Below are 16666 nucleotides of genomic sequence, written 5' to 3' on the forward strand. Positions count from 1 at the left end.
AGGGGGCAGAGAGAGGGTGGACGCAGGCAGCAAGGCGGGTGGCGCTGGAGGCGAGAAGGTGGTGGCGAGCGTAGGCGGAGTGGCCGGTGGGTTGGGGAGGAGGAAGGGGGAATGGTGAGGGATCCTCAAAATGGCGCTGGAGCTCGGGCCTGGAAAAGCGAGCGAAGAGACGCTTTGTCCGCCATGACAGCAGGATTCCCTGGCTCCAGCCTGGGGGGAGGAGGAAGAGTGAGTAATCCATTCCACCACCACCAGCCCCCCTCTTGTCAGCCTACTCACCGCACCTCCCCGTTTTCCCAAGCTGGCAGGCGGCTAAATGGGGGCCGGGAGTTTTCTCTTGGTTATTGTTTTGTTTTAAATGAGCCTAGCAGATGCAAAAAGTGTGTCCAATAGAAAGTTACGTGTAGGTATGTGTATATCGGTAGATATGTACGCTGTGTACTTGCGTCCGTAATTCACATCCGCGTGTGCATGTTTTTATTGCTTCAGTTTGTGGGACCCACAAGATATTAAGCCAAGACAGAACTCTCTCCAAACGTTAACTGCCTATATTCCAAAAAGTTTCATTTCAACTGAAACATCCTTCTCTACACACCTATCCCTCACCCTGCAAACTTCGACTTACTGAGGAGCAGTAGAACCAAGGCCTCACCCTTCTCACTCCTCTCTCGGTATGGCAAGAAGGTGCATGTTTAAAGTGCCCCAGAAAGTCATGCTTCAAGTTTAGTTAATATTTCCTCTGCTCCAGAATAAGCTCAATTTGGCTACTGGCACTGCTAGACCCAGCCTCTCAAAGAAGCGTTTGTTTCCCGGACCTCCTAGAGCTCAGTCTGGACCAGAGGAAGGGATGGGTGCTAGCCAAGAGGCCTGCTTGGAACTCGCTGGGTTTTCTGTGCGCACCACGCAGTGGGAGACTTCAATCACCCCGGCAACTCAGGCGACTTGTAAGTCAGGGTATATCAAAGTACAAAATACCGTTTGGGAGGGATTGATTGGCTAGAGGGAGAGATGTGCATATCTTATTTAGCTAGAATTTTACCTCTGGAAAAAATGTACTGATGTAGAACCCATGTCATACATTAAATAATATTACGTGCCATATTCCATTGCATTTACTGCTCTCATAAATAAATTAATATAGAACAATTACATATGCTATTATAATAATAGTGTATCTTATTAGCCCATGCGTTTATTTTCCCTCATAAACTATAAAGATATGAAATAAATTCAATATATTAAAGTAATAATACATATCTTATTGGGTTGTGTGTTTATTTCCCCCATAAATATATGAACATACAATATATTAAAATAACACTCTATCTCTCAATGGGCTGGGTGTTTATTTCCCCATAAAATATGCCCACAGGCTGTCATTATATGTTTAGTGTCTTGAAATCACAGCACATAAGCCTTTTCTATCCTGGCAAAATGAAGTCAACAATGAGCTAAGAATTTCAATTGTAGACAGTCAAACCAGATAATTCAAGCTGGTTTAAAATATTCCTTTCCTCATTATCATGTTCTCTGTTTTCTTATCAGTAAAATAAGGTTGAGACTAGGTGATCTCTAAGGTACTTTGGAGCAGTAAATTCTATGATCCTTTTATCTTGGAGAAGTAGGGTACCTTCCAGTGTCTTCAGAAGTGACCCCAATTCCCTTCTCCCTTTGATTGTGTAGAGGAAGCTCAGGTCTACATTTCTCCCATTCACATAATTCATTCCCTGGAACTTCTGGCTTGACCTGAATTATTTGGATTACTGAAATCTCAACAAAAAGTACTTCTGGACACATTGAGGACACCTCCTTGCTAGAGCTCTCTACCAAGGATAAGCAGGTTGGTACCCTCTAACACTTGTCTAGTCCTATCAGTGGTCTCCCACAGAGACTAAAGGTCTCCAAATGGGACCATGTTTTCCACTGGCTCAGCTAGGCTCCATTTGTCTTAAGTCAATATTACAACCAATCTGGGGATTAAAGAGCAAGTCATTGTCAAAGGGCTCCTTGACTAAGGGATTGTTTGAAATGTTGTGGGTTTAAAAGTTAGTTGGTAAAAAAAAAGTTAGTTGGTTATTGGAGGAGGGCTGCTTTGGAATTTTGCTGCCATGATTCTTTAGCCTCAGACTCAGCTCTACTATCATCATCATCTTTGAGGCTAGTGTAGTAGAAACTGGGGAGAAAAGAGCAACTCAAAAGCAAGGTCCAGAATTGCAATGTTTTCCCCTTCCCCCCAGTTTAGACAGATGACCTATTCTTTCTTTAACAGATCCTGTTCATCACTAGGCACAAGATGCTATAGCTGCTTCTTCTTCTTCTTCTTCTTCTTCTTCTTCTTCTTCTTCTTCTTCTTCTTCTTCTTCTTCTCCTCCTCCTCTCTCTCTCTCTCTCTCTCTCTCTCTCTCTCTCTCTCTCTTCTCTCTCTCTCTCTCTCAAAAAAACCCCCACAAAACTTTCACATTAGGCATACACAGAGGAAGAGAAGAGACCACAATTATCCAGAGAATCTGACTTAAAAAAACAAACACCAGATCATTAATTGCTGTGGAAACCCAGAAGTTGAGAGAGAGAGAGAGAGAGAGAGAGAGAGAGAGAGAGAGAGAGAGAGAGAAGAGTCCTGAAAAATCCACAGGACAGCTCCATGTTCACTTAACACCTATAGGCATAACCTAGCTAGCACCAAGGAGGTACATTTAAGTGTTACTGCATTTAAAAAGAAGCACATTGAGCTTTTGAAGCATCATGGTGTCGGTGGTGGATAAAGCATTATGTTTAGAATCTGTAAGTCCAAGTTGGAATTTCTATCTTTCACACTAACTGTGAGACTCTAGGTGAGTTACTTAACCTCTATGAACCTCAGGCAGCTCAGTAAGACTAATGTATTAATTCATAGCTGGCTGCCACCTGATGTGGTAGAGGGGACTCCACCAGCCCCCTTTGGACAATGCCCTATTCTGACACTATCATAGCTTTTTCATCTATTCTACTTCAATGAAAGGAAAAGGCTCTCCTGCTAAGAAGGCAAGTCTATTGGTTTATCTTGTTCTTCTTTTGAGCTGTGGACCAGCCAGTGCGAAACCAGCTGGTGGTCACACACAAATGGGACCTGGCAGGAGAGCTGAGGCTTCAGTGTCACCCCTTCTGCTAGGGCCCTGACCCTACCTCATCTTCTTATTGTCTAGAACAGTTGTTCTCAAATTTTTTGGTCTCAGGACCCCTTACATTCTTATAAATTATTGAGGATTTCAAAGAGCTTTTGTTTATGTGGTTATATCTATCAATATTTACAGTATTTGAAATTGAAATATCTTAGTACTATCATAAAAATAGTTTTGTCCTTGCAGACTTCCTGAAAGGGTCTTTTGGACCCTGAAGCATCCCTGGATCACACTTTGAGATCCACTGTACTAGAGGTACTGCTCAATATTATTCCTGAGGCTGTAAGAAACCTTTGGAAAGGCCAGGGAACTTATCCATGATCTAGTCCAAGAAGTTTCAACCTTTTAGGTGGTCACAGACTCCTTTGGCAATCTAGTGAAACTTATTAAACCACTTCTCAGAATGTCTTTAAATGCATAAAAGAAAATACTTAGGATCAACAAAGAAACCAATTATATTGAAATACAATTTTCAGTATATATATATTTTGAGTGAGGCAATTGGGGTTAAGTGACTTGCCCAGGGTCACACAGTTAGTGAGTATCATGTGTTTGAGGCCAAATTTGGACTCAGGTCCTCCTGACTTCAAGGCTGGAGCTCTATTCACTGCATCACCTAGCTACCCCTGATTTTCACTGCATTTTGAGAAACAAGTCCACAGACCTCAGGTTAAGAACTCCTGATTTAAGTCCAACCCTCTTATTAGATAGAAGAGGAAATTATAGGTCTAAGAGATTTCACTCAACCAAGGTCACACAGCTAGTAACAAAACAGAGCTAGAACCAAGGTGTCCTGCCTTCCAGTTCAGGGCTCTTTCCAGTATACCACACTGCCTCTTAAAATAGTTACCAGGTTAAAGCAGTCTCAATCCCTCAGTCATTTTAATGAGAATTAACCAGTCCTAGGTGGAGCATTTCATGTCCTATTTTGATTTGCTTCTGTAAGAAGGTGACTGTCTTAATGTTCCCAGACTCTTTTAGCCATAGCTCTTCATATTTGATCCCCTTCCCTTTCTGAGCCTGTCACTTTTATTAATATCAACAGATGCCTCTGTGTGTTAATAACCATAATTAAATAACTACTTAAATGAATAATGAGGCAAATGAACAGCATTTCACACATGGCACAGTGGTAAGAGCTCTCGATTTGGAATCAGGGTAGGAACTCAGGGACTGGGTTCAAATGCCAATTCTGTCCCTTGCCCTTATGTATGGCCCTTAACCTCTCTGGGCCTAAGTTTCCTCCTCTGGGCTAGCACCTCTTTGGAATTCAGTTTCTCCTTCTGAAATTAAGGGGGTTGGGCTAGATCATTTCTAATGTCCTTTCCAGCTCTAACATTGTATGGTTCTGAGTTTTTTCTTAATTTTCTCAAGGTAGCAATTTTCCTTAACTTTTGGTTGTGTCTGCACAATAAATCCTAGCAGTCCTGACATAGGTGTAGAAAAGGAAGTTGTTTGGCTTCATCTTTTGCAATTCAGCTAGTCCTTGTTGGCTTTGGGTAAATACTCCTTCTCTGTTCCTATAGCCAACTCTACACCAGACAACATTCCTAGGACCTTTCTGGTCACTAGCATTTATCTCTGCCCCTCATCATCCACAGATTTACTTATAGGTAAATGCATCCATGTGCTAAGTAAAAACACCTTTGCATGAGATAACCAGATAATTAAAGCTAAAATCAATCTGTCTTAACAGTCCAAAGTCAGATAGAGATCTGGAAACTCTCTAAGTAACTTGATCTGTGTAAACTTGTAACTAGGACAATTCAGCACTCTAAAGTGGGTTATTTGGAAGAGACCTCCCCATTCCCACATTCAAGCATCCTTTCTCTTGCTCCACCCTACCAAATCAGGAGAAATCAAGCCCTTCTTCACCTTCCTCCAGCTCTGATCTCCTCCACCTTTTCAACATCTCCAATTCAACTGACAAAAATCTACTGAGGGAAAAAGACCAGTTAAGTAGTCTTCCAGGGAAGCTGGGAGGCATGAAATGCCTCACTTGTATTTTAACCCAGGGGCCAAAGAAAATTCATGATCTGGAGAGGTCTTTAAGATAAGGACACAGCTTGTTTCAGTGTGTGTGTGTGTGTGTGTGTGTGTGTGTGTGTGTGTGTGTGTATGTATTTAATAAGGACACCTTTGTGTGATATAACAAAATAATTAAGGCTTCAATAGATCTAGCTCAACAACCCAAAATAAACCAGAAACTTGGCAACTCTCCAAATAACTTGATGTGTATAGACATGTAGCCAGAACAGTTTAGGCTTCCAAAGTGGATTGTTTGGCTCAAATGATTCCATTTGGATATCTATAAAGATCAGATTCACCAGAGAATGTCTTCGATTCTACAGTTTTCTTGAAACTCTCCTATAGACAGATGGTCAGCTCTCAGTCCTGAAGAAATTTTCTTTCCAATTTAGTCTCTTGTCTCAGAGAAGTCACCACTTCTGGGAAGGACTGATCCTATCTGTCTTGTTTTTAAAGATCTGTAAGAAAGGTGTCTCTATATCCTTAAGTTGCCCTTACAAGTACTGAACAGAATGGAGCTAACAAGATATTTCTGCTATCTTACTTGAATCCATCCTGCTGTGCCTGCAACTACAGTACTTGTTTCATCCTCAGATATTAAAAAAGATAGTTGCTATTCTTTTTTTTATACCATTACCCTAGAAAACAGATATTTGTTTTTCTCTACCCAAACCAAATCAACCTTTTTCAATGGAGTTTTCATGTACTGAAATATGAGCTGTATACTATAAGATACTAAAGACTATATTTCATATGCAATTATGTATAGCATGTGCATATTTTCAATGGTTAGCTCCACTGGAGGAAAAATAGAACAATCCAATACTATGGTGTAGAACACACTTGAATGGTCCCCACTAGATTAATGATAGTTCAATTAACTTGATTTGACAAGATCATTAAGAATTCAGGCTCAGAAAGAACACCAAACCTCAGATAGAGGAAAGCTGCCAACTTGGAGGAAAGTATTAAACTTTGACCTTGGTTATCCAAAGGGTCCTTGGGATCTGGTCTTGTCACGATGTTGAGTAAAAAGAACAGTTCTGAGTACATCAAGAAAGGAAGTGTTTGAGATTCTTTGATCTTACAAACACGACCATCCTCCTCCTCTCCAAACAGGGACTGGCTCTGAGATTTAAGGTCCAATTAGATTCCCATTCCAATTAGAATGGACTGTCATGCCAGCCCAGGGTTCTGGTTGATCCAGAAGATGATTACTTAAGATAACTTCAATTTCAAAAGTGTGTTTTAATTTTTTTGTGATGATTGGAAATTATTAATTGTTTGGTTTGGACATCTGTATAGATTGAATGTACTAGAAAATTTGATTGACTTCAGTTTTATTTTGGCTGTATAGACATGTATGTACAAGAGAAAGTATACCCAAACTGTAAACCCTGATGAATTGGAGGGAGTTTTGAGTTCTGCAAAGCTTGGTCTATACAGCCAAAGGAAATCCAGCCCAATCCTTGGTGAATTAGGCACTGTTGAATTGTCATTCAGAGAATTCAGGCCAAAGGAGAATTAGGACTGGAATCATTGTGGCTGGGATTACTCTAGCCTGTGTCAGTCATATTTGATAGATGAGTAGAATCTCAAAGTCTCTTCCTATAAAGTCTCACAGAATTCCAAATCTAGAAGTAACTTTAGAAACTGCCCAGTCTAATACCCTCATTTCACAGAGGGGGAAACCAAGGCCCAGAGGTACAGAATAACTTTTTCCAAGACATACAATCCCTTAATGTAAGAACAACCACATTTCTGGAATTCCAAATCAGGCCTATCTCCACTGTTCCATGAAGCATAGGGATTGAAATAATAGGCTTTCTATTCTATTGCCACTATCTTGGTTCAGGCCCTCTACACTTTATCGCTTAGTCTTAGAGTGTTCTAATAGCCTTCTAACTGGTGTCCTTACCTTTACAGTCCCTCCCCCAATTCATCCTTCATGTTACTGTATAGTTAATTTTTTTTTTCAGTAAACTGCTATCTAGAGTTTTTTGGGTTTTTCTTTTCACTTTCAGGTTCTCAAGTTGTCTTGTGGTGTCCTATGTGTTATGTGGTGGCCTCACTGAAGAAGGCCCTCCCACCTTGGGGAAGAGTGGGAGAGGAAGGGAGGGAGAGACAGACATTAGTGTTATATTCATTTGATTGACTCAAATTGGTATTTTTAGCTTCTTTCTCCTGAACTTCGGGCCCCCATTTTCCAAACTCTGCTGAACATCTACTTAGATGTGACATAGGCAACCCCAATTCAGCATGTCTAAAAACAAACCATTTTCCCCCAAACCTGACCATCTTCCTAACTTCTTTATTGCTATGGATGTACCTATATTTAGTCTCTACCCCCTACTTCCATTTCATACTTTACATTGCCGGTAGATATGACACACCCTTCCTCAAAATTTTTCAGTGGCTTTCAAGAGGCATTGCCTAGAAGACAAAATACAAACCTAGAATTCAAGACCAGACAGTTTGGTTCCAACTTGCCTTCTAGTCTTATCTCATACTACTCTCTTCCATGTACTCTCTTCTTAGGTCAGACTGGAATATTTACTTATCCTGTTCTTACCCTTCCCTTTTCTACTTTTGCTTAAGGGGTCCTCCCCATTTAGAATAGACTCCCTTCCATCACACAGATGCATCTCCTATTGAAATCTGACCCTTTCTTCAAATGTATCTGCTTCCCTTCCCAGAATCAGTGCCAACCCCTTGATGAAGCCTTCTCTAATTCCTCCCCATGAAAGTGAGCTTCCCTGTAGTACTATTTCTACTGCTTTTATGAACTTATAATTATTTGTGTCTCCCTCCACCCACATTCCAATGGGATTACAAGCTCCTTGAGGGCAAACACCATATATTGTTTTATTTTTCTATCCCTGGTGCTTAACCCAATACCCTGAAGAAATAAGTTTGTTTAAGTGGCTTGAGGAAGGTGCTAGGGCTTCCCAGAAACCAGGCACAGTAAAGACAAAACTAGGCTGGGGCAGAAGAGAGATACTGTGGAGTGAGAAGAGACATTAGAATTGTCCCCCATCCATTCCAAGGAAAGTACTAAAATGGGAGAAATCTTCAGAGTATCATAAAAACAAATGAGTTGTTTTAGGGAGAAAAGTACTACTACTCCACTTTACTTGCTTTTTCCTCTCTATTTCTTCTTTTCCTCTCCTGCTTCTTCTCTCTGCCCCATTATCCTTTTCTTTTGTTCCTTCATTTTCCTCTCTCCCTATTTCCACTGCAGTGACCACTGTCCTTTCCCCCTCCCCCCCCATCGAATCCCTGTCTTTAGCAAAGTTCCCAGCTGTGTCCTCCCTTCCCCCACAATCCTATGTCCTGGGGCTTAAAATTGTGATATGTTTCTTTGGGGGCAGGGGGTGTATATGAGGAAAATATAAAGCCCCTTCTGAATTCTTCGATGATCTGCTCTCTTCAAGGTTATGGCAGTGAGTTTTATTATGGTTAAGGAAGAGTCCAACATGAAGAGGAAAGGGTAAGATTTGATGAACTTTGAAGGGATTCCATTCATCTCTCTCTCTCTCTCTCTCTCTCTCTCTCTCTCTCTCTCTCTCTCTCTTAGACTGGGACAAACTGATCATAACCCAAGGGCAATTACTTTGGAATGACTTCAAGGGATGAGCTTGGTCTCCTTTCCTACAACAGAGTTGGCTCATTGATATAGCAGAAAGTACTTCTTTTACCTAAATACCTCACCCCAAGTTTTTTGAGTCCTGGAAGGTAGGAGAAAGCAATAGGTTCTTAGCTGAATTTCAGGAGAAGGCATCAAAACAAAGACAAACTGTTTCCCTCCCCAGACAAAAAGCCAGAACACAGAAGACTTCTTTGCAGAAGTACATATCTACTGCCTTCATCTTTCTTTGTGGGCAAGTTGAGTGAGTATTGTATTTAGTCATGAGTTTATGACCTCTAAATACATCCAGGAAAATAGCAGGGGTCTCTAAATGCTGACCCAACTTAGAACCTCAGCATATATAGCTAAATTGGATTTATAATGAGGAGGCTGAAGAGGGACTGGGTGCCTTCCAGGGAGATCTCATCCTTACCTCCCTTCCTCTCCTGAGAGAGACAGAGTTGGCACTTTTAGTGGTTTCTGGGTTAACATGCTTGGTTACTGAGTACCCCCTGAACTCTTGGCCTCCAGAGGCTGCCCCAGTCCTGGCTGCAGGCCGGGCAGACACCCTGACAAGTAACAAATGAATGTAGGCAGTGGATTGTTCTGAGCCTTGTCTGCCTTGTCTGCTTTGTCCGGAGGAGGAGAAGAATCAATGGAGTCTACCTGAGAGGGCTTATTCTTGTCTATGGAGGTAAGTGTAAAAGACTGCTGATTCTGCCCCAACTCTAACTCCAACAGAGACATCAGGAAATCAAGACATTTGGCCCCTAAATCAGATGTGGGTAAGAGTTTCAGAGATTGTTAGGACACCAGCCCTCAAATCTAATGATCTTCTTTTCCCCATCTTTTTCTCTTTTTCTGCTCTGGAAAATGGATAAATGATCTGTACAAATGTTCAGAAATTTCCCCACTACTGAGTCTGATAAGTGCAAGCATGGGTGGCTTGTTTGTTTTGGATGGGGATTGAGGACATAGAAGGAATGATCTGCAGCCGACATCGGCTTCATTCGCCAGACACTGATTCAACAATATCCAATTCACTTTGCCCTATGTACACACAACCTCAGTCTCCATCTTAGAAGAGAAGCTCTCCAGAGAGTAGGAAGGCAAGAGTTATTTCATTCTGAAAAGTCAGTAAGATCAGTACAGCTATGGATGGCTAACTAAAGTATAAATACATCTAGAAAGATGGATTGATGGAGAGTTAAAGAGAGACTATAAATATGGAGGGAGATGGACGAATAGAGAGATGGATTGAGACAGAGAGGATATAAAGAGAAACTGAAAGAGGGATAGATGGCTGGATGATGAGGGAGACCATCTATATGTAGAGAGGAAAAGTGAAATGACTCAGCAGCTCCTTTCCAATAGTCTTTATATCTGTAGTGTTCTATCACTAAAAAGTCCTGTTCCTCTACCTGATTTAATGAACTCTTCCTGACATGAGATGCTGCCTCTCCCTTTCAATCTGTCTTTACATTCTCCCAGTCCCTAGGGTTCCCCCCTTTTGACCCTAGATAATCACACTCATTCACCCACCTACCCACCCACTCACCCACACATCCTCACCCTGATCACCAAGTGACAAATTGGGAGAAGAACTGGGTGGGATAGTCGGAAACCATGCTGCATTCCCTACCTCTGTTCCTGCAGTCTCAGAACGAAGCCTCCTTTGGGGGCTGGGGGGAAGGGCTGGGGGGCAGCTGGGAACCGAGTTAGCCAAATCTAATAACTCAGGTCCTCTTTAAGACTTGGGGGGTGGGGTGAGGAATATTCTTGGAACTCTCCCCCCCTTCCCTGGCTCCTTCTTTCCCAAAGTCTTTGAAGAAAGATGTTTTTGACGCTTTGGTGTCCCGCTCAGATGGATGGTTCCGGGCTTGATTGAAGTGTCTTTGTCATGCTAATGCCAAGGGGGTGATGGATGGGCGCCAGGGGCTGCCAAACTCTGGCCAGTCGCTGCCCATTGGCCTGGGAGGAATCACATGTACCCTCCCCCATTCTTCTACCCCTTTCCCCTAGGGGAGCTCTGGGCCGAGAGAACCCAGGGACAGCCATGGACGGAAGTCTCAGCGCTTTGACATACTGCCTAAAGGTTGTAGGGCAAGAGGGTGTCTCCCCCAAAACGGGCTGACCCTCCTCCATCCTCAACGCATGGACTATAATAGGATGAATTCCTTCTTGGAGTATGCACTCTGTAACCGGGGTCCTGGAGCCTACAGCTCCCCTACCTCTTACCCTCCTTGTTCAAGTTCTCCCGGTGACAGCTATGGCGGGGAACCTCGTTATGGAGGGGGTCTCCCCAGCCCTGTCCTTCAGCAGAATCCAGGCTACCCCACACAGACTCCATCAGCATTGGGGGTCCCCTTCACCAGCTCTTCACCCTCGGGGTACACCGCACCCACCTGCAGCCCTGGCTATGGCCCCTCCCAGTACTACTCCTTGGGCCAACATGATGGGGACGGGGTCTATTTTCAGCAGTCTGGGTATGGGAGCCAGCTGGGGGGCTTATCGGAGGGCTATATCACGGGAGAGACTGGAGCAGGGCCCTACCCTCCAACACAGCCCACTTATGGGACCGAGCAACCTTCGGCCTTCATTCCTCCCTATGGGGATCTTTTAGCGGAGGATAAGGAACCACCCTGCCCCTCGGAGCTGAGCACGCCCACCACCCAAACCTTCGATTGGATGAAGGTCAAGAGGAACCCTCCAAAGACAGGTAAGCTAGGGCTTTTGGGGCTGTAATGCAAGGGAGAGCAACTTCCCAGCCAAGTTTTGAAGATTTTAGAAGGGTTTGGTGTTCTGAGGCAATTATGGTCTTCCCTGACGTAAATTCTACTTTTCAGAGCAGCAGGTAAGGAAGGCAGCCAGTAGACTTTAGTGCCCTTCTTTCTCATTACAACACAATTTAGTTCGGGTCTTAGTGGTGAGAAAATTTGAAGCCCCCAATCTGACCTCCGTGGGGCATCGTCCCCATCCTCTACTATTCTCCACCTTGCTCTTCGTGGTAGGTGCCTTCTCCCCACCCCTCAGCACTCGTTTACATCTCAATTCTGGCCAAAGCAGAGAGGCTTATATAGACTCCATTGTCCCAGGAGCTAGGGGTGGTGGTGGAGTGGATTTGGTGTATGTAGGAGGAAGACTAGGGGCGGATTTGGGGAGAAGGCCATGGGGAGTCTTGGGCTGTAAACCTGAAAAAGAGAAAGGTCCAAGATGGTGAACTGGAGGTGGAAGTCTGGCGCTGGAGGTGGGGGTGAATGGAAGAATGGGACAGAGGGAAAGAAGGGTAGAAGAGGAAGAGGAGAGGGAGGGAGATGAGAATACAGAAAAGGAGAAGCGGTGGAAAGGAAGAACTTAGGGGTGGATGACAATTATTCTGACTCTATTTTTCTGCACACCACCCACTTTTACCACAGCAAAGGTTTCTGATATGGGCCTGGGCCCAGCAGGAGGCATCCGCACCAACTTCACAACGCGGCAGCTGACCGAGCTGGAGAAGGAGTTCCACTTCAACAAGTACCTGAGCCGGGCCCGACGGGTGGAAATTGCCGCAACACTGGAGCTCAATGAGACGCAGGTCAAAATTTGGTTCCAGAACCGGCGGATGAAGCAGAAGAAGAGAGAGCGGGAGGGAGGGCTGGCCCCTGCAGTGCCCCCAGGCTCCAACAAGGAAGCTGCGGGAGATGCTTCCTCCGACCAGTCCGCTTGCACCTCCCCAGAAGCTTCACCCAATTCGGTCAACTCCTGAACTAACCACAGAACCCAAGGGATTGTTCCTGGTTGGCGTCACTCTTTCCTCTTCCAGAGCCCTCAAAATATCCCCTAATGGGGTGTCTACTTCGTGCGGCCCCAGGGCATTCCCCCCTTCTCAACCCTTGAACGCCGGTGGCCCCCAGGATACTTTGTAGGAGGCCTCGACTCGTTCTCTCTGGGGATTATTGTGCGTGTATAGGAACATGTATAGAGATACCAGGATGGGGACTGACTGGGCTGGCATTCCTGGTCTCTTTCACCCCCACTGCCAGAAGGTTGGGGGCAGCCAGGGATCCACTTTTGCAGAGGGAATCACAGTCGATCAGGTGACCTATCCTTAGTCTCACTGCCCTTTTCTCTCTTCAATTTCTCTCCTTGGTTCCGTTTCAGTGCCTTTGAGCTCCGAGGACTCAGTCTCTCTTCTTTCCTTTCTTCTCCCCCACTTGCCTTGCCACTCACAAGACAGCAGAGTATTTGTGTATCCTAGGGTCGATTTGGGGGGGGGGGTGAATTAGTATTCTTGTGAGTATCTCTAAAGTGGACATTGTTAATGCTAGTTGCCTTGTGACAGACCAAAAAGAAATTTTTTTTCGGACCTAATCTATAACCGTCTCCCAGTCCAAGTCCTTGTCTCTCTCCCTCACACCCTCATTTTGCACTAATGCTGCGGACACTGGCTCCCTCCTCTTCCCATCCCCAACCCCCAGCTCCTTCTCACCCCAATCCCCATTGTCCATATTTCCTTACTTGAGATTGAAAAGAAATGTGGATCACAAGGTCTGGGCCTGGGCCTGGGCCTGTCCCTCCACTCCCACCTAGAGAAGTGGCATGCTGCTTCTCAAAGCAAGTAGATGCCTGCTGTGCTCCTTCCTTATTTATTGAGTACTCTAACCCCAGGACATTCTTTCCCGGACTTTGGAAGGCGAAGCAGAAACAGGGGGTAAGGTGCCATTACCTGAATAAGACTTAAAGAAACACCCTCAACTCAGAATCGAAAGGAAAAAGAACCATCAAAGTGGATAGTATTTTAGAACTGAAATTCAACTCTGTAAAGAAACCAGGAGTTTCTGTGCGCTGGAAACATTGGATCCTAAACAAGTCAAATTCCCTCTCTGTATTTCCAACTACCTCATTCCAATAAAGGTTTTTGCCCCCTTCTTACCTCCTCGTTCTGCTCCTCCAACTCAGGAGAGCAATATTGAATTCATTCAGATGGTCTTGATGAAAGGGGGCAGAGGAGGATGGAGAAAGGGAAAGGGAGTTGGCTAAAACTTATAGCTAGATAAATTTAGACCCAAATAAGACAATCAGGTCTAGAACCCTGGTGTCCTAACTCACAGGCTACTTATCTGCAGGGAAAGAAATGAGTAAGAAAAAGTGGGGAAGAAGAAATGGGGATTAGTATAGCAGATCATTGATAAGAAGAAAGTAAGAGGAGAGGGCTAGACAGAAAGGGCTGACAGAAAAATAGAGAAGAGGGCAAAGGAGAAGAGGGAGACCAAAACCAAGGATGCTTTGCAATGACAGAAAGGCAGAGGGAACAGAGAAAAGGAATTGGAAGATGGAGATTGTTGTTTCCCCCTTTTAATTCTTGATGACCTAGAAAAGATTTTAAAGGAAATACTGACAAAGTCCAGAATGATAGAGATATTGCCTGGTTCCCTGCTTCTTCCTCTGAGCAGCCTCCCCAGGCAACAGAAAGGAGGAAGGAGGGTGAACCTGGAGAGGCACGGAAGGCCAGACCTGGGTTGTTTATCTGAACTCCAACCTCTTCCTGAGCTGCCATGTCTGATTCTGAAGACGTCACCAGGAAAACTATCATTTTCCTGCCTTTTCTCAGTCCAATATATCTCTTCTCCCCAAACTCACACTATAAACGGAAAGCAAAGAAAACGGAGACTAGAAAAGACAAAGAATCAGAGAAAGAGAAAGGGGAATAAGAAAAAGTAAAAGAGGAGAGGATAAGAGGAGAGAGAGAAGGAGGGGAGGGGCAGGCGGCGATAGAGGAGAATGGCAACCTAGGGGAGTCCGAGAAGGGACTGAGCAATTCAAGGGGTTGGGTGGACTGGTTAAAGGCAGCAGGAATAACCTCCGGATACAGAGATGACCTTTTTACCTCAAGGCGCTTCTGGGATTTTTAAACATGTAAACAGAGTAGCTTCAGGAACCACTATTGTCTTCTCAGCGGTCAAATTTACAAACCTTTGGTTGAAGTAGGTAGGGGGAAGGGAGTCAGGAAGCTACGTGTCGGGAGAACAAATCTTCATTGCTCATTTGGCCCCAAAGCACTGTCCAGATGATGCGGTGGGTCTTCCTCCATTCTATACACTCCGGTTTTTGTTTTTGTTTTTAATATCAGCTGTTCTGGGAAGCACAGTTCACCCATGGATAGGGCTTCTGGTTGAAGTGCCTGTCCCAGGCATCTTATCTGCCAAAAAGACAATTTAATTTGTTTCTTTTGGAATAAAAAGTAAGAGGCTGTAAGGGCCTGGGATATGTATAACAGATATAAAATACACTTTTAAAGAAGCCAATAATATTTATTGTTATTAACATTTGTTATTTGCTATTATCAATAATTACCCAGTTTCAGGCAACAGAAACCCAATGTCACTATGAGATGTTTAAAAAAGGTTTCCAAAATGATCACCTTCTCTTGTCTCTCTTACCTTGGCCCCCTCTCCCAAGTCCATTCTATACATACACACTTTATTTGCTTTCTGCCAAGGTTGGCATCCAAAGTAACTCATTCACCACAACCACACCCAAACAAAGACCAGAGAGTCACGGAGGCCCCCCCCAAGTAACTCCTTTGTGGAATAGACCCTCTTCTCCCCACCCCTCTCTGGACTCCTAGTTCATAGGGCCTTGGGTCACTGAAAGATCAGGTCAGAGGGAGTTGAGTCTTCCAGTTAGATTATTTGTAAGAATTCCAGGCCCTAGGGATTGTAGAAGTGGGCTAGAAAGAGTGGAGCAGGCTGTGGTTAGAACCTATGAGAAAAGAAAGAATGAGTAATCCTGTAGGGATCAGCTGGTGGAATGTGGGGCTCTCATTCCTCCCGACAGGTCCTAGATCCAGAAAATGAAAGGGGAAGGGCTGCAGAAGGTTTGATTTCCCTTTACAACAGAAGGGACAGAGTCAGATTCCCCTTGGGGGGTGGAGGGCAAGAGCTCTCTATTAGCAACACAGAGGCTATGAAAAAAATCTGACCCCTCCTCTCTCCCTCTCCCATTCAGATAGGGCTGTAAGAAAAGATCTTGGATGCTAATGACACTAGACTGTTCCCTTTCTAACTCAGCTCCCAGACCCTCATCTCCATCTCATTGGGTTGGAGGTTCCTGAAGCATCCTCCACCCCCTTTCTTCAGTTTAAACCCCAATTTCTCACCAAAGGTTCTAAGGCTCAAACCAGCCTATGCGGTCCCCATTATCTAGATTATCCAGAAAGGAGTAGAGAATACCCTCTCCCTGTTACCTCCATAATAAAGAAAGGAAACAAAATTTTTATTCTCCATTGTAGAAAACACAGCGTTTTATTTGACTCAAATAATCTGGACTGTCTGCCTGTGGTAATTCACTGGGCTATTATATAAGAGAGACTTAAATTTTAGATTTGATGAGGGAATTGAAAAGGGGGGCAAGAAGGTCTTGGGATGTGTGTGTGTATGCATGTGTGTGTGTGTGCGTGTGTGTGTGTGTGTGTGCATGTGTGTGTGTGTGTGTGTGTGTGTGTGTGTGTTTCCTGCTGTCCAAGTTGGGAAAAAATAAGTTGTGGGGTTTATTTTTTAAGCTTGAAAAGGTTATTTCTTTATCAAAGCCCTCTCTCTCTTCAAATCCCCACTCCAGCTCCATCTTCTAGAGTTCCATGAAAAATGTTTCCTAAGTTAGAAGAAAAATAAATCCTAATTCAGAGCGAACATTTGTTTCTTGGTTTGTTTGGTTTTTTCCCTTCTCTGCACCCTCCTAGGAGAGATTCTTGCTCACTAGGGGAGGGTTGGAAGTTTGTGTATGAAGCTTCTCCTGGCATCTTGGAGGCCCTTGGGAGACATCCTGGGTAAGCAATAAGATGGGGTGGTTGAACCCTCTCTTCTCAGGCAGC

At 44.1% G+C, this 16666-nt stretch overlaps 1 protein-coding gene across 1 annotated transcript; it reads left to right on the forward strand.

The window, feature by feature from the left end:
- The first annotated feature begins 10754 nt into the window (after nt 1-10754).
- Nucleotides 10755-13420, forward strand: HOXB1 (homeobox B1). The gene is made up of 2 exons (XM_020997686.2): nt 10755-11533; nt 12231-13420. Exons 1-2 carry the CDS (start codon nt 10969-10971, stop codon nt 12560-12562), a joined length of 897 nt encoding a protein of 298 aa, XP_020853345.2. The 5' UTR covers nt 10755-10968; the 3' UTR covers nt 12563-13420.
- Nucleotides 13421-16666: the final 3246 nt, after the last annotated feature.

The sequence above is a fragment of the Phascolarctos cinereus genome, unplaced genomic scaffold, assembly GCF_003287225.1.
Source record: "Phascolarctos cinereus isolate Bilbo 61053 unplaced genomic scaffold, phaCin_HiC Scaffold_5;HRSCAF=322, whole genome shotgun sequence".
Classification (NCBI taxonomy): domain Eukaryota; kingdom Metazoa; phylum Chordata; class Mammalia; order Diprotodontia; family Phascolarctidae; genus Phascolarctos; species Phascolarctos cinereus.